Source organism: Myxine glutinosa, chromosome 2, assembly GCF_964187855.1.
Source record: "Myxine glutinosa chromosome 2, kmMyxGlut1.1, whole genome shotgun sequence".
Taxonomy (NCBI): Eukaryota; Metazoa; Chordata; class Myxini; order Myxiniformes; family Myxinidae; genus Myxine; species Myxine glutinosa.
In genome coordinates, this window is record NC_136262.1 from 215,053,259 (window position 1) to 215,076,381 (window position 23,123).

The window sequence follows — 23,123 nt, forward strand, 5'->3', positions numbered from 1 at the left end:
ATCTCTTGTACACTGTTCGAGTTTGACCTGGTGCTTATTAAACCCACGACAGCCTTACCGTATGGAAAACACAAATGGACCAAACAGTTCAATCTTGGTTTCATCAGACCACAGAATCTTGTTTCTCACAGTCTGAGAGTCCTTTAGGTGCTTTTTTGCAAACTCCAAGCGGGTTTTCATGTGTCTTTCACTGAGGAGAGGCTTCCATCTGGCCACTCTGCCATAAAGCCCAGATCGGTGGAGTGTTGCAGTGATGGTTGTCCTTCTGGAAGTTTCTCGCATCTCCACACAGGATCTCTGGAGCTCAGCCAGTGTCCATCGGGTTCTTGGTCACCTCTCTTACCAAGGCCCTTCTCCCCCGATTGCTCAGTTTGGCCGGGCGGCCAGCTCTCGGAAGAGTCCTGGTTGTTCCAAACTTCTTCCATTTAATAATTAGGGAGGCCACTGTGCTCTTGGAAACCTTCAATGCAGCAGAATTTTTTTTGTCGGCTTCCCCAGATCTGTGCCCGAGACACAATCCTGTCTCTGAGCTCTGCAGGCAGTTCCTTCGACCTCATGGCTTGGTTTTTGTTCTGATATGCATTGTCAGCTGTGAGACCTTATATAGACAGGTGTGCCTTTCCAAATCATGTCCAATCAATTTAATTTACCACAGGTGGACTGCAATCAAGGTGTAGAAACATCTCAAAGATGATCAAGAGAAATGGGAGGCACCTGAGCTAAATTTCAAGTGTCACAGCAAAGGGTCTGAATACTTCTGTCAATGTGATATTTCAGCTTTTTCTTTTTAATAAATTTGCAAAACTTTCTAAAATCCTGTTTTCTCTTTGTCATTATGGGGTATTGAGTGTAGATTGATGAGGGAAACAAATGAATAATAATAATAATAATTCATTTATTTTGTATAGCGCTTTTCCAGAAGCCCAAAGGCGCTTTGACAGAGTGGAAAACATAATGCATAACAATACATGAAAACAACAATTGCAAAAAGACAAGAATCAAGAAAACAAACAGCAGCGATATACGGCATATATATAAGACAAGAATCAAAAAGACAAGACAAGAATCAATAGGGAAATATTTAAAGCAAAAGGAGGGAGAAGGAGAAGAGATAGTCAGGGGTTAAATGCTGTGGGTTGAATGTTGAATGCAGCGTTGAACAGGTGGGTCTTTAGTGATGTTTTGAATGTGGTGAGTGAGGAGGAGTCTCTGATGGTGTGAGGTAGTGAGTTCCAGAGGGTGGGAGCAGCGATGGAGAAGGCCCTGTCCCCCCAGGATCTGAATTTGGTCCGGATGGAGGGGGTCAGGAGGTTGGTACCAGCAGAGCGGAGGTTGCGGGTGGGAGTGTGTCTGGAGAGGAGGTCAGCCAGGTAGGATGGGGCCAGGTTATGGAGGGCTTTGTATGTCAAGAGGAGGATTTTGTACTGGATTCTCTGGGGGATGGGGAGCCAGTGAAGCTTGTAAAGGACGGGGGTGATGTGGTCACGGGTCCGGGAATGAGTGAGTAGACGGGCAGCGGAGTTCTGAATGTATTGGAGTTTATTGGTGATTTTTGAGGGTGAACCATAGAGGAGGCTATTGCAGTAGTCCAGACGGGAGGTGATGAAGGCGTGGATGAGGGTTTCTGCAGCCGTGGAGGAGAGGGATGAGCGGAGACGGGCAATGTTTTTCAGGTGAAAGAAGGCTGACTTTGTGATCTGTTTAGTGTATTTGTCGAAGGAAAGGGTTTGGTCAAAGATGACGCCAAGATTCCGGATGTGAGGGGAGGTGGATACTGGGATACCGTCGATGTTGAGGGCAAAGTTATGGGTGGATTTTGTGAGCGTTTTTGGGCCAATGATGATTATTTCAGATTTATCACAGTTAAGCTTGAGGAAGTTGATTTGAAGCCAGGATTTTATTTCAGTGATGCAGTTTGTCAGGATAGAGTGGGTGTCGGTGGAGACGGACTTGGTGGAGATGAAAAGCTGGATGTCATCGGCGAAGCAGTGGAATTGGAGACCATGACGGCGGATTAAGTGACCGAGCGGGGACAGGTAAAGGATGAAGAGGAGGGGGCCAAGAACTGAACCTTGGGGGACACCTTGGGGGAGGGGAGCAGTGGGGGATTTGCAGTTATTGATGGAGATGAACTGGCATCTGTCAGAGAGGTATGATTTAATCCAAGAGAGGGCAGTGCCGGTGACGTTAAAGGTGGATTCAAGTCGGGTGAGGAGGATAGTGTGATCGATGGTGTCAAAGGCAGCGCTGAGGTCGAGGAGGACGAGAATGTTGAGGTTGCCAGCGTCAGAGGAGAGGAGAAGGTCGTTGGTGATTTTGAGGAGAGCAGTTTCAGTACTGTGGTTGGAGCGGAATCCGGATTGGAATGTTTCATACAAGTTATTGGCAGAGAGATGATGTTTGAGTTGAGTGGCTACAGCGCGTTCCAAAACTTTTGACAGAAAGGGTAGGTTGGAGATGGGTCTGAAGTTGTTTAGGGTGTCAGGGTTTAGACCAGGTTTTTTTAGAATGGGGGTAACAGCAGCAATTTTGAGGGAAGGTGGGACGATGCCTGTAGACAGGGAGGAGTTTATTGTTGCAATGATAAGTGGAGAGAGAGCAGGGAGGGAGGCTTTGACAAAGCTGGAGGGGATGGGGTCAAGAGTGCAGGTGGCAGTTTTCATTCCTATGAGGAGTTCAGAGAGGTCAGTAGGAGAGATTGGGGAGAACCGAGACAGGGGATGGCAGGACAAGGGGGGGCAGGTGGTTGGAGGGGGAGCGGGTGCGGCGGTGGTCAAGCTGTTGTAGATGTTGTCAATTTTGCGTTGGAAGAAAGAGAGGAAGGAGATGCAGTTGTCTACTGTGAATGACTGGGTGGTGGTGTTCAGGGGGCGGAGGAGTTTGTTTATTGTCGAGAAGAGTGCTTTTGGGTTTCCGGAGCCAGAGTGGATAATTTGAGAGTAGTAGGCAGAGCGGGCGTGGGAGAGGGCATCTTTGTAGTGTTGTATGTGGTCCTTGTAGGCTTGGGAGTGAACTGTGAGACCCGTTTTATTGCGGAGTCTTTCAAGTTGGCGAGCACGAGTTTTCATCAGGTGGAGTTCAGGGGTAAACCAGGGAGCAGAATGGGTGAAAGAAACTGTTTTGGTTTTTACAGGCGCAAGCTGGTCAAGGCAGGAGGAGAGAGTGTGGTTGTAGTAGTCAGTGAGGTCGGAAGGGGTGTGGAGGTCAATGAAGGGAGAAGTGGACATTTTTTCAGAGAGGGTGGATGAGAATGAGGTAGGTGAAAGAGCGTTTAGCTTACGGAAGTTGATTGTGCGATAATGCCTTGGTGTTGGGGCGGGGATGTTGATGGTCAGAGTGATGGCTAAGTGGTCAGAGAGGGTGAGGTCGGAGCCATAGAGATGGTGCAAATTTAATCCAGTGGAGCAGACAAGGTCCAAAATGTGACCACGGATATGGGTAGGAAAGTCGACATGTTGAGTGAGGTTAAAGCAGGTGAGTAAATCAGTGAAGTCAGTGGTTGTTGTGGAGTCAGTGGAGTCCATGTGGATATTGAAATCACCAAGGAGGAGGATTGAGGGGGAGAGGGAACATAGCTGGGTCAGAAAGTAGGAGAAGTCAGACAGGAATGATGGGTGTGGTTTGGGAGGGCGGTAGACGACAGCCATGACTGACTGCGTGTGACCAGAGAGTTTTAAAGCCAGGTGTTCAAATGATGGAGCAGATGAGATGGAGATGAGGTTGGTCTTGATGTCTTGACGGTGGATAACGGCAATTCCACCACCTCGGCCCTCCGAGCGTGGTTTATTGACGTAGGAATATCCATTGGGTGTGGTGAGGTTGAGTGTGTAGTAGTCCAGAGGTTGTTGCCAGGTTTCGGTGAGACAGAGAAAGTCCAGTTTGTTATCCAGGATGTATTCGTTCAGGATGAGGCATTTATTGTTGAGGGACCGGGTGTTGAACAGGGTGAGCTTGATGTTGTTTTGAACAGCAGGGATGAATTCAGGTGATTTAGCCAGGGTTCGTAGGCAAGAGGTGCGATCGTGTGGGTTGCTGTGACCAGGTGCGCTGGGACGAAGAGTGAGAGTGCGCTGAGCCGACCAGAGGACGGGGATGGAGTGACCTGATTGCAAATAAACAAACTTGCGACCGGAGCCACGGTGAATGTACCTGGGTCGTCGGAGGAGTCCATTTGATTTAATGGCAGAGATGCATGATGGGGTGGAGCGGGAATATAAACGATTTCAGCTTAAGGCTGCAACATAACATAATGTGAAAAAAGTGAAGGGGTCTGAATACTTTCTGAATGCACTGTGGGCTTGTCAACATTATTGATGTATGACTACTTCTACAGCAACCCAATGAAGAAATATGATGATGGAGTTAATCTACTTTATATGGATGCAGACAGCAATATTTTAGAAATCAAGACAGAAGATGTTTGAGGATGTCACACAAGACATTGGTATTTATGACAGAAGCAATTACAAACTGTGTAGTAGTCTGTTCTCCACAAAAAATACAAAGGTTATTGGTAAATTTAAAGATGAGTTGGGTGGAGCAATTATGAGTGAATTTGTAGGATTGTGAGCAAAGGCTTATGCTTATACACACTATTCTTCAAAGGATGGTGTTTCCAAATGTGATAAGTTAAAAGGGATAAAGAAAAATGTAACAAAAAAACAATAAACTTTGTTATGTTTGGAGGTTGTGTTTTCACCCCGATCTGTTTGCCTGTCTGTTTGTGAAGAGGATATCTCAAAAAGTTGTGGACGGATTCGGAAGAAATTTGGTGGAGAGGGTGTCACATACAAGGTCCAGCCACCTTCGGTGGCGGAGGCATAAAAACTTAAAAGTCGAAATCATTCTATTGTGAACCTATTCGGGAGGGAATGGCAGGAGCCGTTAGGTCGATTTTTCATTGTTCTGCCTGAACTGTGGCATAAACTTCTGTTCGTTTCACCAGCCTAGACCTTGTAAGTAAGCAAATAAGTAAACTAGAAAGGCACTCGGTGGAGCGCATATTATCTCCGCCAGGCTGAACAGTTTACGTTTTGTATCCCACCGATTGGCTGGATCTGAATTTGGACCTGAACCAAAATATAATTGACTTGTTATTGTCGCCTAACCAACTCATCCACATAGTTTTGTCATAAGTGACCCACAACTTTTTGAAATATTGTGATATATATCGTTTTTGGCCCTATCACTCAATGCTGAATAATCACTTTTAAAAACTCTCGTAATTGGATCCGTATTTAGAACTTCACCAAAATCGAATCGATTTGTCCTTGTCACACGTCAGTTCATCAAGTTTCAGCCGAATCCGTCCATAACTTTGTGAGATATCCTATTCACAGACAGACAGACAGACAGACAGGGATGAAAACATTACCTCCGCCCACCTTCGGAGGCAGAGGTAATCTAAATTATAAAAGGAGCCGTGTCTCTCTGTTTGTCATGTTATAACTTGAGAACGGATTAACGGATTTCAATAAATCCAACTATGGTGGATTCGGGTAACTCCCGCGAGTGTTTGTGATCCAAATCTTTTTAAAATTTTTTTTATGAGTACATGGGACACGCATGTCAAAACTGCAAATGCCAACATGTGACGTTGGTTATCCCTGCACAGAGAGCAGGATCTCCCAGGAATCCTTTTTTTTTTCTTCCCCCATAGATTAGCCATCGCAGCAAAGATTGTTATTTCCATCAGCGAAGCGACGGGTCTTATATTCTAGTAAATACATACAATAGGTAAGTGGAGATGATTGAAACATGAAGTGAAGGTTGGGAGTGGATACGAGGCACAAGAAAGAGGGTTTACGTAATCTCTTATTGCCATAACATCACTGGGGATTCTCACCTTCAAAAGAGGGCCCCCCAGATGTTTCTTGTATATGCCATCTGCCTTCTCCATGGTGGTCACATGCACAGGAAGAGCGTTAGAGGACACCACGGTGAACCAGATAGAATTGGATCCCTGCAGAAAAAGCCTGTATATTGGGGCTTGCTTCCAACACACCCAAGTCTCACAATATTCTTCTGCAGTTTTGTTTTCACGTTCATTTGTAGTTTGATTACTTCAACTGTTATGTCGTCCATATAAAATATACTAAGTTAAGTTAAAGCCAGGTGGAAATGAAGACCAAGTAGCCACCAAATGACCATGAAGTAAAGGATTGCACAAGTACCTCAAGGTAATCGATTCTTCCAAGACCTGCGAGGAAGAGGGTAGAGCCTTGGCTGAGGATAAATGTCCGAGGAATGATGGCACGTGTGGGCAGTACCAGCTGCACTTCTTCCTCAGTCAGCATGTTGAGGACCTGATGACATGTTCAAACAATGTTAATTTCCGGAAGTATTTCTGCTTACCAAATAAGCTTTACTCACAGGATGCCTCTCCTTTAAAAACAAAGTGAAAGCATAACTGCCACAGATGAGAAATATCAATCGGTAATGTTCTCACGCTTCGCAAGGTTCATGCTATTTCTTACACAATCGTGCTTCACTATCCCAGGGGTGTCGTAGAGCCAGTGTGCATCCTTAAGCTCATTGTGAGTGAATTTTTCCGGGGCATTTTCAAGAGTATTCATCCACAAATCTTCATCTGATTCTTCTTCCTCACAAACTTTATTCTGCCCGTCGTCCCCTTCTTCATCAATATCATCCATTGTAATGGCCGACTGGTTCACGTTCCACGCGATGACAACCTGTTTCTTCATCCTCTGCCGAGGACTCAAGAACGTCCTGCCAATTCGTCCTGAAGAACAAAGGGTTGAAATGAATGATGTGTTAGAAAAACAATCAGGTTGTGTTAAAACTGCCCTGGGCATACAGTGAAGGCTGGTATTAGGCCAAGGGCTACTATAGCTGGCCGTGCACCCCCTCCCCCACCCCCCCCCCCCCCCCCCCCCCCACACAAACCTCCGACCATATATTTTCTGATGCCCTAGAGTGACCTGAACATGAAATCAAATGTTAACATTGCATAAGTTGGGATGAACTTGTCATTTGGGGCCAATGTATGGGGATACCCTCAAAACGTGACCAATTTCGCTTCGCGTCGTGATCCGTTGGCACATTTTCATATTTTAGTGAATTATGGGGTCATTATAGCAGCTACACATACATATAAGGTACCAAATGAAAGCTGAGCTTGTGTCAGTTCGTTTCAAACCCTCATAAGTAAGTTTCAGACATACGTAATATGAGTTATTGGGGTACATATACACACCCCTTATACAGTCACGTGAAAAAGTAAGTACACCCCATGTAAAGTTTTGACTTTTTCAACATATTTCAACATACAGCTATTTGATCTTCATTTCAACAATATTGATAGATAAAGGTGATATAATATAACAAATATCATGAAACATTTACATTTTGTAGTCCATTGTATAATTTAAATAAACAAATGCAAATTTCACATGTGGTAAAAGTAAGTACACCCCTACATTTATCACTACTTCAAATACCTAAAATTAGAATCAGGTGCACCAGCTCAGGTGCAAATGATTAGAACATCATTACAGAGTATCTTGGAGGAACCTGTCTTATTTAAACCTCAGACATTTAGTTTGGTTTGCTCTTTGTTGTTGAAGTGTGCGGCGTCACCATGCCTAGATCAAAAGAGCTCTCTGAGGCCTTCAGAAAGAAGGTTATAGATGCCTACGAGTCTGGGAAGGGATTTAAAAAGATCTCCAAACAATTTGAAATAAATCATTCGACTGTCCGGAAGATCATCTACAAGTGGAGAACTTTCCAAACAACTGCCAACTTGTTCAGGCCAGGCTGCCCCAGCAAGTTCAGCCCGAGAGCAGACCGAAAGATGCTGAAAGACGTCTCTAAGGACCCCAGAATGTCATCACGCGACCTACAGGTAGCTCTTGCCACTGTTGATGTCAAAGTGCACGAGTCTACCATTAGAAAGAGGCTGCACAAATTTGATCTACATGGGAGGTGTGCCAGGAGGAAAACTTTGCTGTCCAGAAAGAACATCAGGGCAAGACTAAAGTTTGCCAATGAACACCTCGGCAAAGACCAGTACTTCTGGAACAATGTGCTCTGGACAGATGAGTCAAAGGTAGAGCTATTTGGCCACAGTACCAGAAGACATGTTTGGCGAAAACCAAAGACAGCATTTGACCACAAGAACCTGATAGCAACAGTAAAGCATGGTGGTGGAAATATTATGGTTTGGGGCAGCTTTGCTGCATCAGGGCCTGGGCAGCTCACCATCATAGAATCCACTATGAATTCTTCATTGTACCAGAGGGTGCTTGAGGATAATGTGAGGCCATCTGTCGGAAAGTTGAAGCTCAACCGAAAGTGGACATGACAATGACCCTAAACATACCAGTAAATCCACCAAGGAATGGCTGAAAAGAAAGAAATGGAGGGTTCTGGAATGGCCAAGTCAAAGCCCGGATCTAAATCCCATCGAGATGTTGTGGGGGGATTTGAAATGAGCTGCACATGCAAGAAACCCCTCAAACATTGCACAGCTGAAATAATTCTGCATGGAGGAGTGGGCAAAAATTTCTCCCAGTCGATGTCAGAGACTGATAGACAGTTATAAGAAACGCCTACTTGAGGTTGTTTCTGCCAAAGGGGGCAATACCACCGATTAGAGCCAAGGGTGTACTTACTTTTTCCACATGCGAAATTTGCATTTATGTTTATTTAAATTATACAATGGACTACAAAATGTAAATGTTTCATGATATTTGTTATTTTATATCACCTTTATCTATCAATATTGTTGAAATGAAGATCAAGTAGCTGTATGTTGAAATATGTTGAAAAAGTCAAAACTTTACATGGGGTGTACTTACTTTTTCACGTGACTGTAGATATCCGGTGCGTCACAAAAATAATCAAATTTCTACATTAAGTTTGTTTGAGGTATATCTGTGAGACTTTATTAGTTCAAATCATATTGTAAACTACACTGACACAAGCGCTACCATTCAATACCACAACTATCATTCTTGGACATAAACTGACAAAGTTATGACAATTTAAAACTTGGCACTCGTTAATAGCGCAAACATGGCAAAGCAAGGACAATACGTTCCTATGATTCAATACATCAATAACTCCTGTACCAATTCTATGCTATAAGAATCTCTCATGTACCATGATCATAGACATAACTAAATTTGATGCTTTCAAATACAACATTTTAAAAGAGTCCTTACATTCTTATAATCGTCTCTTTGGTACCATAATTTAATCAAAAACATTAGTGTTTGCTATAAAAAAATCCGAAAATGATATAAGAATTAACATTCTCAACTTGAAAAAAAAAGGTTTAGAAAAAAGTGTATGCCAAATTGCACAACGGGCATGTAAAGTGTTAAGCTGGCCGAATGTAATCTCATTACCAATATGATCAAATTATCACCCAACAATCAAAACAATAAACGGGCACATTCATTGGTGAACATTGTCATTCTTGGTCACTGTCTGTGCTTTCTCCACCAAACGGATCTGGGATGTCTGGCAGCTGGAGTTCTGCATCCGAGTCATCCGAGTCCACGTCGTCAGAATCCAGTGGTTAGTCCATGATATTGATGAGCTGCTGTGGCAGAACATTGCCTGTGTACCACAGAGGTTCCAGCTTGCCATCCTTCAGCTCCCATCCATGGCCAACTCTGTACAATATTGGCCAATATAATGTACCAGCCTGTGGGATCGTGATGTGGCAGCAGTTGGTTTCCCAGTGATCACATAACTCAAGAACTTCTTCAACTGAGGTGGTAGTATCTCCTCACTGTTTTCTAGGTCGTTTGCTGTTGGTGGCCATTTCAGTTCTTCAGCTTCTTCAAAACTGTGCAGAATCAACTGATGTAAGTAAGTGGCGGCATCCTTAATCATGTCTGTTGAACCGAGTGCATATGCACTCTGGACAGCACGGTTTACATCAATATCAGAGCTGTATACGATGTATGCTGTAAACGTCTTCTTGTTATAAAGTTTGCAGAACGATAATTTCCCACAATAGTTGACATCCTTCTCCAGCTTTGCCTTCAATTTTTCACTGTGGTAGCTTGGATTGGGGAATTCTGTATGTGCCAGACTTGAGATGTACTCCTGACTGAGCTCACTCAGCTTGACAATCTTTTTGTCACATATAATGTCATTGTCAATCTTCTCACACACGTCCGAGTATGCTGTCCTATGTGCTAACTCAAGATTTTCTTGTTGTGCTCGCTTTTCGTCATCAGTACTCCTCCATTGCTTTGGATCCGTAATGTACTTGGCTCGACAGCTTTTGTGGTACTGTGCCTCACATGCAAACAAATCATGGCCCCTGATCCTAGTCAACAGTTTTTCGTCCGCTTTCCGCTCAGCTGATTCCAGAACTCTTCTCCATCCATTAAACTCAAATTTAGATGCTCCCTTGGTTGACCAGCTGCCTTTCACTTTGATTTTCTTGCGTCCTTCAAAGTTACAGAAAATACAATCAGCCTTGAAGAGAACGTTAGCACTCTCAGTTGACGATCGCCGACTTCTTCTGGATGTTCTGCAGGAACCTTCATGGCGTGTCTGCAGGAACCTTCATGCGTTTAAGATTCATGGTGAACCTCTGGTAACATTCACGATGATATCCATCATAGTCTGTATATGTATCAGGAATGAGGTCACACACCTGTTGCATTCTGTGTATGAAATCAACTGGTTGGCTCAATCTAAGGGATCGTACTTCTTTTTTTTTTTTCTTTTTTTTTTTGTATACAAGATCGAGGCTCGTGAAAGAGCAAACATTAATCACACAAAAAGACAAACCGACACACAAAACACAAAAAACAAGGGGAGCGGCAGACAAGATGGGGAGAGAGGGGGGAGGACACAAAAGAGAGGGGGAAGAAGGGGAAGGACACAAACACACCATTTGAGAGCAGGGACATCGGGAGGACTTGGGGGGAGGTGGGAGAGGATTAAAACATATGAACACTGCAAGGACTCTGGGGTGAATTACCGGGGGTAGAAAAGATCAAGGTTTTCGATGGGGGAAGATAAGAGATGGTGGTGAACAGCTGTTTTAAAGACCTGGAGGGAGGAGTGGGATTGAAGGGAGTGGGGGAGTTTGTTCCAGAGGCGGGAGAAAAGGGGAATGAAAGAGTGAAGGTGAGCAGAGAGCCTAGACTTTGGCAGTTTAACCATAAGAGGGTTGCAGGCAGATCTTGTGCGACCTGAAGGAATATTGGGGGGACAGAGCACAGAGAGAGCTGGGGGAGCAAGGCCGGAGAGGAGTCGGTAGAAGACAGAAAGACCACCAACCTGCCTGCGGTGAGTGAGTGAAAGGCCCTCGGCGTTGACTACATCGCAGGAGATTCCAATGATTCTGAAAGCTTTGGCCTCAACAGCGTGAAGCCGAGCAAGGTGTGAGGCAGGAGCACCAGCCCAGAGGGGGGAACAGTATTCCATTGAGCTGCGGATGAAAGCCTTGTATGTGGTGAGGAGCTCAGGTGTGCCAAGGAAGGACTTCGCACGACGGAGGATGCCCAGTCGGCGACTGGCTTTGGAGGCCAGCTTGGAAATGTGGTTTTCCCAAGAAAGATCATGGCAGATAGTGAGACCCAAAAGCTTGAGCGACAGAACTTCTTGGAGAGGATTGTTGAGAAAGTAGATGGGAGGGTTGTCCAGTCGGTCCTTTCGGAGAGACATTGTAAGAGTGTGAGATTTGTCAGGATTGAAAGACATGTTCCACTTGTTTGACCAGTCTGTGATTTTGTCCAGGTCTGCAGAGAGTGAGGAGGCTGCAGATTGCCGATCTGAGGGATGAGGAATGGAGCGACAGAGAGTAGAGTCGTCAGCAAAGAGATAGAGAGGATTTTCAAGAGAGTCAGAGAGATCATTGATGAAGACCAGAAAAAGCACAGGGCCCAGAACACTACCTTGGGGAACTCCAGCCTGAACAGGAAGAGGAGATGAGAGAAACCCATTCAGGGCCACACGTTGACTACGACCAGAGAGGAAGTCCGCCAGCCATGCGTGGAGATTTCCATGGATACCAAAGGAGGAGAGTTTGGAGAGCAGAGCAGGGTGCCAGACCGTATCGAAGGCACGTGAAATGTCAAGGGAGATAGCTCTAATTTCCTGTTTGGCGTTGAGGACCTCCATCCATTGTTGAGAAAGCAGAAGCAGCATGTCCAGAGTAGAGTGACCAGGTCTGAAACCAAATTGATGATCAGAGATCAAGCCATTGGAGAAGAGGAAAGATTTAATATCTGAAGCAATGATGGATTCCATGACTTTGCTGATAATTGGGAGAAGGCTGATTGGTCTGTAGTTGCTGGGATCTGTTTTTGCACCTTTTTTGTGCAAAGCGGTGATGTTGGCTGATTTCCAAGCAGATGGCAGATGACCTTGAGCAAAAGAGAGGGTGAAGAGAACAGAAAGAGGGAGTGAAAGAGCAGAAGAACATGATTTTAGGACCCGTTGGCTGATGCCGTCAGGACCAGTTGCAGAATCAGAGTCGAGGGTTGACAGAAACTTTTCCACCTTGTCAGGAGGAAAGGACACAGAGTCCAGGAGCAGCTGGGTACGACTGGGTACGGTGGGTACAGAGAGGGATGGGTTTGGGACACAAGATTTAGAGGCAAACACAGAGTTGAGGCATTCAGCTTTTTCACGTGCGGAGTCAGCCGTTAAGCCGTTTGAGGTGAGGGAGGGGATGGAGGGGGAACAAACACCAGAAACAGATTTGACCAGACGCCACCAGGATTTGGAAGAGGGAGACAGATAAGAGAGTTCGGTCTTGAGAATGGTGAGATATTGTTTCCTGGCTCTCCTGAGGGTGGACACACACTTGTTTCGGGCTTTGTGAAAGGAAATGAGATTTCCTTCTGTTGGATTTGCTTTCCAGGAGACGAAAGCAAGTTGTTTCAGGGCAACAGCCTCACCACAAGATTCCGTGTACCATGGACGGGAGGAAGGGTATGACAACTGAAGACGAGATGGTATAAATCTGTGCATGAGAGATTCTTTCAGTTTGTCCAGTCTTTTATCACCATCTTTCATGCTGACGAACAACTGCAGTGGCTTACAGTTTGATCCTGGAACAAGGACTATGCATATTGGTTTGGAGGTAGAGGCTTTACCACTGCATCGCGTTTTCTCTTCGATGGTGGGCTATCCTCTTCAGTTGGATTCCGAGTATCAGCAGAATCTTGCAACATTATCTGGTTGTATTTAGTAGATTACACTGTGGCTTGGATCTGCAATAAACAAAACAATACGTCATTCACAATTGGTGCACATCTGGCATGAAGGAATACATTTCATAATGAGGAAGAATTATCACATTTAAGAACATGTGTAATGAAAATATATCTTAAATAAATGTCAATGATCTGTATCACAATTGGAATCAGCTGAAATATGGTGGAATATTAGTTCAAATATGTTTAAATAATATGGTTAATCATTCTCAGTCTGCAAGTGAAGCTTAACTAACCTTGTCTGTCCCTGCGATTCTTGGACGCCAAGTCCAAAAACTTAAGCTGGAAGTGAAACCGAGCGAAACTGTTTCAACATGAAGAATGAAGAGCTGAAATAAAACTTACCTAATAATTAATAAAGGGAGAGTAAATTAATACACATATTATGTGATGCGCCGGATATCTACAAGGGGTGTGTGTATATGTACCCCAATAACTCATATTACATATGTCTCAAACTTACAAATGACCCCATAATTCACCAAAATATGAAAATGTGCCAACGGATCACGACGTGAACCGAAATTGGTCACGTTCTGAGGGTACCCCCATACATTGGCCCCAAATGACAAGTTCATCCCAACTTAGACAATGTTAACATTTGATTTCATGTTCAGGACACTCTAGGACATCAGAAAAATATAGGGTCGGAGGTTTGTGGGGGGGTGTGGGAGGGGGGGGTGCACGGCCAGCTATAGCCTATATATTGTTACGGACACGGCTAAAGATGTTATTTACCGAGCGGTGGTATTGCCGCGACCGAACAGTTATTCCCCGACTAGACCCCGATTCCACCCAGACGTTGACCAAATCGCGCTATGCCAAATCAATGATGGAAAGGACGCGACGACTGGGAAAGAGGAAACGACGCAAGGGGTACAGTTCTCAAGACCTCCGGAGGAGGGTATAATTACAGTGGTGGAGAAAAGGGGGTAGATTACACGGCAGAGTGAGGTAAAAGACACAGAAGAGATGGGCACTTAATTACCGTCTTATCTTATCCCAGACAGACCACAGACAAACGGAACAAGGCTGACTTACACAGGGATTGATGGCAGGGAGGGACAGGTAGTTCGATGGCACAAGGTGCACCTTGGCTCGGGGACAGGATAAAGCACGGTCCAGTCCAGAAGATGCGGGGAGGCCTCACAGCGCTCGGAGGGTACGTCTTGCTTGCTCCAAGCTCAGCGCGCATCTGACGTCACCTCCCTCTCCCTGCGCATGCTCAGCGGGGAGTGACACGCCCTCGGCTGGTTGGCTCCGCCCCACTGGGGCCGGTCCGCCGCTTCCATTGGGTGCGGGGGTTACCGGGCTCCGCCCTTGACGAGGAGCTGACAGGGAGCCCCTATTTGGTAACCCCGTCGAGCACATGTTCGATGGCGGCTCGTTGGGGAGGCCTGGTGCCCTCCCAACACCCCCTACCAACCAAGCCGGAGTGAGGACGCGCACTCCCCGCGCCCGCCGCTGCCGTTGCTGTTGTTGTTGCTGAACCGTGAGGAAGAGCTGCGGGGAGGTATTGGGAGGTCCTAAACTTCCTAACGGTGCCATACAATCACATTCTGGTGCAACGAAGGGTCAGAATTAATGGAAACGAGTCCTTAACTGACATAGACTAAGAATAACTAGCAAGATGTCCTATAGTTGTCTTACATGAGATGCGGTGAACCTGGGCACGACATTTAATGGGGGAAATAGGGGGAGGTCGGGTCTACAGAGTGTTGTTTACAGAAAATGGGACTAGGGAATGGGGGATTGGGGATAGTTGGGAAGTATTGAGGAAATAGGGGAATATTTACAAGCGGATATGGATGGATGCAAATCCCATATCCGCAACAATATTATATAGAAAATATAATATATAGAATAGCGAGCCCATGGCCTATATATTTAATACTCACACATTACAGCTCGCTATGCAAAGATCTTGGAAGTACATGAGAAGTGTTTGGAAGGGCAGACATAAAATGAATGTTAATGTTAGAATGTTAAATGAAATGTAAGAAAGTCTCTGATGTTATGCGTACGATATACGTGAACGTTTCCTGCTTTGCTTATGAATGTTTTCTTGCAATATGTTGATGCCATGTTGGTGTAGTGCTAGCCTGTAATTCTTACTTTTTTCTCTTAATTTGCACCGGATAGGGAGGAGACTTCCGGCTTCTTGCTGATGGCTCGTGTGAGCGAGTTGATTGCCCCCATCTTTGCCTTGTTTTATAAAATGTTGTGCCAAAAGGGAGTTTCGTGTCTCGTCCTGGCCGAACCGTTTGATCATGACCCTTTTCCTGGATCCACTGTTCTCTATTATCCTCCGTACTAGCTAGCCTTTACCGTAGGATTTCAAACTCCATCCTCCATCCAGCGTCCTTAAACGTATTTTTAACTCGAAGGTCACAAGAAACTCATTTTGCAATAAATGTTCGTTTCCCATAAATCGTACACTTTCTAAAATCAAATCTCACCCCTCCCCTCCAAATCTTCCCCATAACCCCTCCAATCCAAATCTTCCCCATCACCCCTCCAATCCAAATCTTCCCCATCACCCATCCCTTTCAAATCTTCCCCCTTTCCCCTCCCCTCCTAATCCTCCCCATCACCCATCCCTTTCAAATCTCCCCCCTTGCCCCCTCCCTCCTAAACTACCCCCTCACCCCTCCCCTCAAAGACTCCCCCTCGCCCCTCCCCTCCTAGACTCCTCCCTCACCCCTCCCCTCCAAATCTCGCCCATATCCCATCCCTTTCAAATCCCTCCCCTTGTCCCTTCCCTCCCAAACTCCCCCCTCGCCCCTCCCCTTCAAATCTCCCCACCCTTATTTCTTCTCAATTTTCCCCCTCTCACTCCTCCTCCTCAAAGCGTCCTCCCCGCTTCTTCCCCCTTCCAACTCTCACCTCCATCTCCCCCAACCTTCTGCCTCGCTCTTCCCCCTCCTCAAATAACACCTCATTGTGCCTCACCCAATCACCATCAAACCTTTTGTCCGCCCCATCCTTCCCTTTCTCCGAGCTATTCTGAAATCTCTGACACACCTTCAACAGCTCTCCCTACCTCTTCCACCTCTTCCACATCTTACCCTACCCCTCCTCCCCCCTGTTCTGTATCCGATGCTCCCCCTTCCTCTTCATTAACGGTATGGACCTCAAACATCCGGGGCCTTCGTTCAAACTTAACTGATCTCTCCATACAGGTTGCTTCTGTCAAACCAGACGTGATCTGCTTAACAGAAACTTTCCTCCTTCATGATGTCTCTGATTTCTTAGTATCTCTCCCGGGTTACTCCCTCCTCCGGTATGATAGACCTGAGCCTCGTCCTGGAGGTGGGGTTGCTATCTTTATAAAAAACTCTCTTCCTCACTCGCCCTGCACTGCCCTCTCTCCACCTCACCCCCAGGAATACCTCTGGCTACGGCTTCCCCTTCGCTCCCACCTCTTGTTCATATGTGTGTTGTACCGTCCACCAAACAGTGATGACTCCATCTACATCTCGCTGTCTGATAATATGGACCAACTTCTATCTACTCATCCCAACTCTCTCTTCCTCATATGTGATTTCAACTGTCATCATGCCAGTTGGCTGGGTGTGGGTACCTCTCTCACCAGCCATGGCTCCTCAGCAAAGGACTTCTGCGACTCACTGGGACTGACACAATCTGTCAATTTCCCGAACCGGATCTCAGTCAACGGGGCATCTTCTCTTCTGGACTTGTTTATGACTAACTTCCCTGAAAATGTCTGCTGCTCTTCTTCTGCTCCAATCAGATCATCTGATCATGTCCTTGTTAAAGTGGACATCTCTCTGACCATCCTCAGGGAGCCTGCTCAGCGTCGACGAGTCTGGCATTTCACTCAGGCCAACTGGCACGGTCTTCAAGCAGCCATCAATCATCTGGACTGGTCTCCCATCTCTACCACCTCTGACATCAACTCATCCTGGGAATTCTTCCAAAGTAAATTGCTCTCTCTCATGCACAGATTTATCCCATCTCGTCTTCAGTTGTCATACCCTTCCTCCCGTCCATGGTACACGGATTCTTGTGGTGAGGCTGTTGCCCAGAAACAACTTGCCTTCGTCTCCTGGAAAGCAAATCCAACGGAAGGAAATCTCATTTCCTTTCACAAAGCCCGAAACAAGTGTGTGTCCACCCTCAGGAGAGCCAGGAAACAATATCTCTCCGTTCTCAAGACCGAACTCTCTTATCTGTCTCCCTCTTCCAAATCCTGGTGGCGTCTGGTCAAATCCGTTTCTGGTGTTTGTTCCCCCTCCATCCCCTCCCTTACCTCAAACGGCTACACAGCTGACTCCGCACGTGAAAAAGCTGAATGCCTCAATTCTGTGTTTGCCTCTAAATCTTGTGTCCCAAACCCATCCCTCTCTGTACCCACCATACCCAGTCGTACCCAGCTGCTCCTGGACTCTGTGTCCTTTCCTCCTGACAAGGTGGAAAAGTTTCTGTCAACCCTCGACTCTGATTCTGCAACTGGACCCGACGGCATCAGCCCACGGGTCCTAAAATCCTGCTCTGCCGCTCTATCTCACCCTCTCTCTGTTCTCTTCACCCTCTCTTTTGCTCAAGGTCAACTGCCATCTGCTTGGAAATCAGCCAACATCACCGCTTTGCACAAAAAAGGTGCAAAAACAGATCCTAGCAACTACAGACCAATCAGCCTTCTCCCAATTATCAGCAAAGTCATGGAATCAATCATTGCTTCGGATATGAAATCTTTCCTCTTCTCCAATGGCTTGATCTCTGATCATCAATTTGGTTTCAGAGCAGGTCACTCTACTCTGGACATGCTGCTTCTGCTGTCTCAACAATGGATGGAGGTCCTCAATGCTAAACAGGAAATTAGAGCCGTCTCCCTCGACATATCACGTGCCTTCGATACGATCTGGCACCCCGCTCTGCTCACCAAACTCTCCTCCTTTGGTATCCATGGAAATCTCCACGCAAGGCTGGCGGGCTTCCTCTCTAGTCGTCGTCAACGTGTGGCCCTGAATGGGTTTCTCTCATCTCCTCTTCCTGTTCAGGCTGGAGTTCCCCAAGGCAGTGTTCTGGGCCCTGTGCTTTTTCTGGTCTTCATCAATGATCTCTCTTTGCCTGTGATTGCCTGTGATTGATTGCCTGTGACCTATTGGGAATATTGCCTGTGATTGATGCTGTGAAGAGGAACAGGTTGAGATGGTTTGGTCATGTATTGAGGAAGGATGAACGTGACTGGTTGAGAAGAGTGATGGAAGTTAATGTAGAAGGAAGTAGAGGACGGGGAAGACCGAGAAAGACTTGGCTAAAGATGGTGGAAGAAGAAATGCGGGCAAGGGGGTTAACAAGGAGAGATGTAGAAAATAGGGCAAAATGGAGAAGATTGTCATGGGGACCGCAAGGCTAACCCCCGCTCTAGCAGGGAAAATGGCCTTAAAATGCATGTTGTGTTGTTGTATCAATGATCTCTCTGACTCTCTTGAAAATCCTCTCTATCTCTTTGCTGATGACTCCACTCTCTGCCGCTCCATTCCTCTTCCCTCAGATCAGCAGTCTGCAGCCTCCTCACTCTCTGAAGACTTGGACAAAATCACAGACTGGTCAAACAAGTGGAACATGTCTTTCAATCCTGACAAATCTCACACTCTTACTATGTCTCTCCGAAAAGATCGACTGGACAACCCTCCCATCTACTTTCTCAACGATCCTCTCCAAGAAGTTCTGTCGCTCAAGCTTTTGGGTCTCACTATCTGCCATGATCTTTCTTGGGAAAACCACATTTCCAAGCTGGCCTCCAAAGCCAGTCGCCGACTAGGCATCCTCCGTCGTGCGATGTCCTTCCTCGGCACACCTGAGCTCCTCACCACATACAAGGCTTTCATCCGCAGCTCAATGGATACTGTTCTCCCCTATGGGTTGGTGCTCCTGCCTCACACCTAGCTCGGCTTCACGCTGTTGAAACCAAAGCTTTCAGAATTATTGGAATCTCCCGCGATGAAGCTATCTCTGAGGGCCTTTCACTCACTCACCGCAGGCAGGTAGGTGGTCTTTCTGTCTTCTACCGACTCCTCTCTGGCCTTGCACCCCCAGCTCTCTCTGTGCTCTGTCCCCCAAATATTCCTACAGGTCGCACAAGATCTGCCAGCAACCCTCTGATGGTTGAACTGCCGAAATCTCGGCTCTCTGCTCACCTTCACTCTTTCATTCCTCTTTTCTCCCACCTCTGGAACAAACTCCCTCACTCCCTTCAATCCCACTCCTCCCTCCAGGTCTTTAAAACAGCTGTTCACCACCATCTCTTATCTTCCCCCATCCAAAACCTTGATCTTTTCTACCCCTGCTAATTCACCCCAGATCCACCTTGTTTGAAATTCCAACTTCTTTCCTGGAAGTCCTGGCAGTGTCCATATGTTTTATACCTCTCCCACCTCCCTCCCCCTTCCCATGCCCCCCCCTAGGGTGCATCAAACGCCCCATGATTTTCAAAAAGTTGTTGTATTTTAATGTCTATTCCCTCAAATGTTACACTTGTTGGTAGAAGTATGTATGCAAAAAATAGATGAAATCAGAGGTGGTCCTGGGTGGCCACCGGCCACTTTTATATATTTAGGGCCATTTAGGGCCACAGCTAAACTACTTTACAAGATAATGTAAAATTAACTACAAGATAATGTAAAATTAACCATTATACCTATATACAAAAGTAAAGTCCTACTTTTACTAAATGCCTAATATCAAACAGTTAAAACAACCTTACATGTCAATGTAAAATTAACCAAAATCGTTCTTCATATTACAAAGTTGTAGTACAGTGTTGTAGTATTGTACTTTCATTGATTAAAAGTTTGAAAATGTATTAAGCACAACGCCAATGTCACTACTCCAACTTTGCTCGTTTCCGCAAATTTGGCCTCGCTTTGCGGTCACATTCAACCACTTGAAGAAGATTTTGGAAGTGGTCTTCTCTTCTTGCAGTTGAGACAAAATCAGTTGCGAGCTTTACTGCTCTCTCCGCAGGGTCATTCACAACATTAAGCCCATCCACAATGGACTTGGCTGCCTTGAAGTGCTCATTGTTCTGCCAAGTGTCAACATCCTCTGTTAGGAAGGTCATATCTAGGTGAAGAAGGTTTACTGTAAACCACGAGTCCTCGTTCACAAGATCAGCCAGGGTTGTCGCTTCTGTAATTTTTGGAAATGACGGTTTGCCATATCCAGAACCGTAGCGGTGTTTTGGAGTGCTTGGCATTTCATCTGGTTGTATGGCCAGTAACACATCTGCAAGGGCACGACGATCCTTTTGAGGAATTGCATTGCTGAACAGTGCCAAAACAACCAGTTCTGGGGTTAAATACCACAAATGTCTATCAAAGGCTTTCACAGCGCTGACTGAAATGGTTGAGTTGACAGCTTTATAGTTGAGCAGAGTCTTGTAAAAGCACAAATCAAACCATGGGGCATTTGAAGCAGACTGACATATGAGCCACCAATCACAATAAATATAAACAACAAAAACAACAAACTCCTTCAGTTTTTTCTGTTGATGTTGTGTTGTTACAGTTCCTCGAGGTAGTAGAGAAATTTGCTCTTCAAGTAGGCATATTTTGATGGAATAAAGAATCTTTGACATCCACCTTGCTTTATGCATGGCCCCTGGTCTGTGGAGTGTTCCTTGTTTTGTGACATCATCATCGAGGACTACCTGGCAGAGTTGTGCCATTTCCTTGTAGTCTTCCCTACAGTATGAAGCGCTTGTGCGGATTGTGCTTAAAACCTTGTTTTTGCAGGATAAAAGCAGCTGTTGTGCATAGTCATTGTACATGGAAATGTCAATTTTGGTTAAACTTTCATTCTTTGCATGCGATATGCGTTCCCAATTCTTCTGGAATTTTTGGAACAAAGATACTTCTGGAGACTTTGATGCCTCAATTTTGAGAACGTCAAACACATGATCCAGGATTACCTCTCCAACATGATGGCGACATGCACACCACAGAAGAGCACGGTCCAGTTTTGATTGAATGGTAACACAGGCAGCTGTAACGTGTCCAGTGTTTGATGCTGTTGTGTCAAAACATAAGTTGACAACTGATTGTTTGCACTTCCATGAATGTAGATACGTGTAAGTGTGCTCGGCAATGATGTCACCTGATGACCTATCACTTCCAGGAGGATATCTAGCCACCCCCAGTAGCTTTACATCAGTGGCATTCCCAACCAACACTGGCAATCTTTCTTCCTTGACATTCTTGTTTGTGAGCGTTGGTATCTGCTTGCCATCCCAGTGAAGTGTTGCAGCTGTTGGGGCGATCCAATTTTCTTGAATATCTTTGGCGATAGCACTAGTTATTGATCGTCGAGCCTTATCAGCAGTTGAGTACGACTTGGCCACACGACGTGGATCACCTCCTGCCTCTTGAATTACAGCTTTGGTGAGCGCAACCTGTTGAACAGGAGTTATGTTTAGTCGAGTAGCAACAGACACAACTGAATGTCTTTTCAGAATATCATGAGGAATAAAGGCAGATGTACCTGCATATGTTGATCTGTGGTGACTACGCTTCCTTTGAAACTCTGGAATCGCCTCTTCTTCAGTTTCTTCCAAGCTATCTGCAGAGTCACTATCATCAGAGCATACAGAACTAATTGTCATCTCTTGTACACTGGATGATTCATGACGTTCTCGTCTTGAAGCTTCCGCTAAGAGGCGTTTTTCTTTTCTATGATCTTTATCAACTTTCTTCTTGTCAACACCACCAAATGAGGCTACTCTGTCAGATTTCATTGACTCTAAAAATACTCTATCTTCCTCATTCTTAATGTTTGTCATTGCATCTTTTGTCCATACACCAAAGGTCTTATCAAGACGTTCATTCATGGTTTGCAACTTAGCCAAAGTGCTTGGAGATTCTCGGCGAGAAACAGGTATTTGACGCAATTTGTTATTGTCATTAAGAAGGTCAAGTATTAGTTTGCAGCATTGATGGTCTGAAAGCATAGGAATATTTGCTTTAGTGTAGAATTTTTTCAGCTGGATAAGGACGATGCTGGCAGATTTCCATTTCAGTGGCTGAGTTTGTTTGCCTTCACATATTTCCTTCTGGATGTACCACATCACGCATCGAAGAACCTGCCGGCAAGTTGGGAGGCGGACTCCTGTCAATGTACCATCTGCTTCTGTAAAAGCATTGCCAAGACCAAAAATGGCACTTGCTAATCTGGTCTTCTTATCTGCCATCTGAAAGAAAATAAAGGATATTATTAGACTACTAGTATGGGACCCACGATTAGACCTCCGATTTCATTCATGTAAAAATACAAACTAATTATCAAACCATCGTTTTTTGCATAAAATTGTTATATTTGTATTCCTCTCATCAAGACCTTCAATTTGATACCAAACATGACTAGGTTTGGGTGTAAAATAACAAAATCAAACATTTTTACATAGTGCGGCCCCGAAAATGGCCCTAAATATATAAAAGTGGCCGGTGGCCACCCAGGACCACCTCTGATTTCATTTATTTTTTGCATACATACTTCTACCAACAAGTGTAACATTTGAGAGAATAGACATTAAAATCCAAGAACCTAAGGGCGTTTGATGCACCCTACCCCCCCCCCCAAAGCCCTCGCCCTCTCTCAGATCTCTCGATGTCTCCATGTCTCTCGGTCCCTGCTCTCAAATGTTGTGTTTGTGTCCTTCCCCCTCTCTCCCCATCTTGTCTACCGCTCCCGATGTTATATGTTTTATGTGTCGGTTTGTCTTTCTGTGTGATTAATGTTCGCTCTTTCACGAGCCTCGATCTTGTATACAAAAAAAAAAAAAAACCCTACTTTTCACGGTCCTTCGAGCCGGATAACGAACAGCTGGACAAGGAAATCATGGACGAGAATATCGCCACTACCCTGACTGCCGATTGTACTCAAACA

General features: G+C 45.4%; 1 protein-coding gene across 1 annotated transcript in view; it reads right to left on the minus strand.

Moving 5' to 3' along the window:
• The window catches only part of NOA1 (nitric oxide associated 1), a 44,350-nt gene that overhangs the window by 7,784 nt on the left and 13,443 nt on the right, over positions 1-23,123 (minus strand). The window contains exons 5-7 of the mRNA XM_068106321.2: positions 6,477-6,742; positions 6,174-6,305; positions 5,846-5,962 (exon numbers count right to left, since the gene is read on the minus strand). Coding sequence (XP_067962422.2) covers positions 5,846-5,962; positions 6,174-6,305; positions 6,477-6,742 — 515 coding nt within the window. The remainder of the gene's footprint in view (positions 1-5,845; positions 5,963-6,173; positions 6,306-6,476; positions 6,743-23,123) is intronic.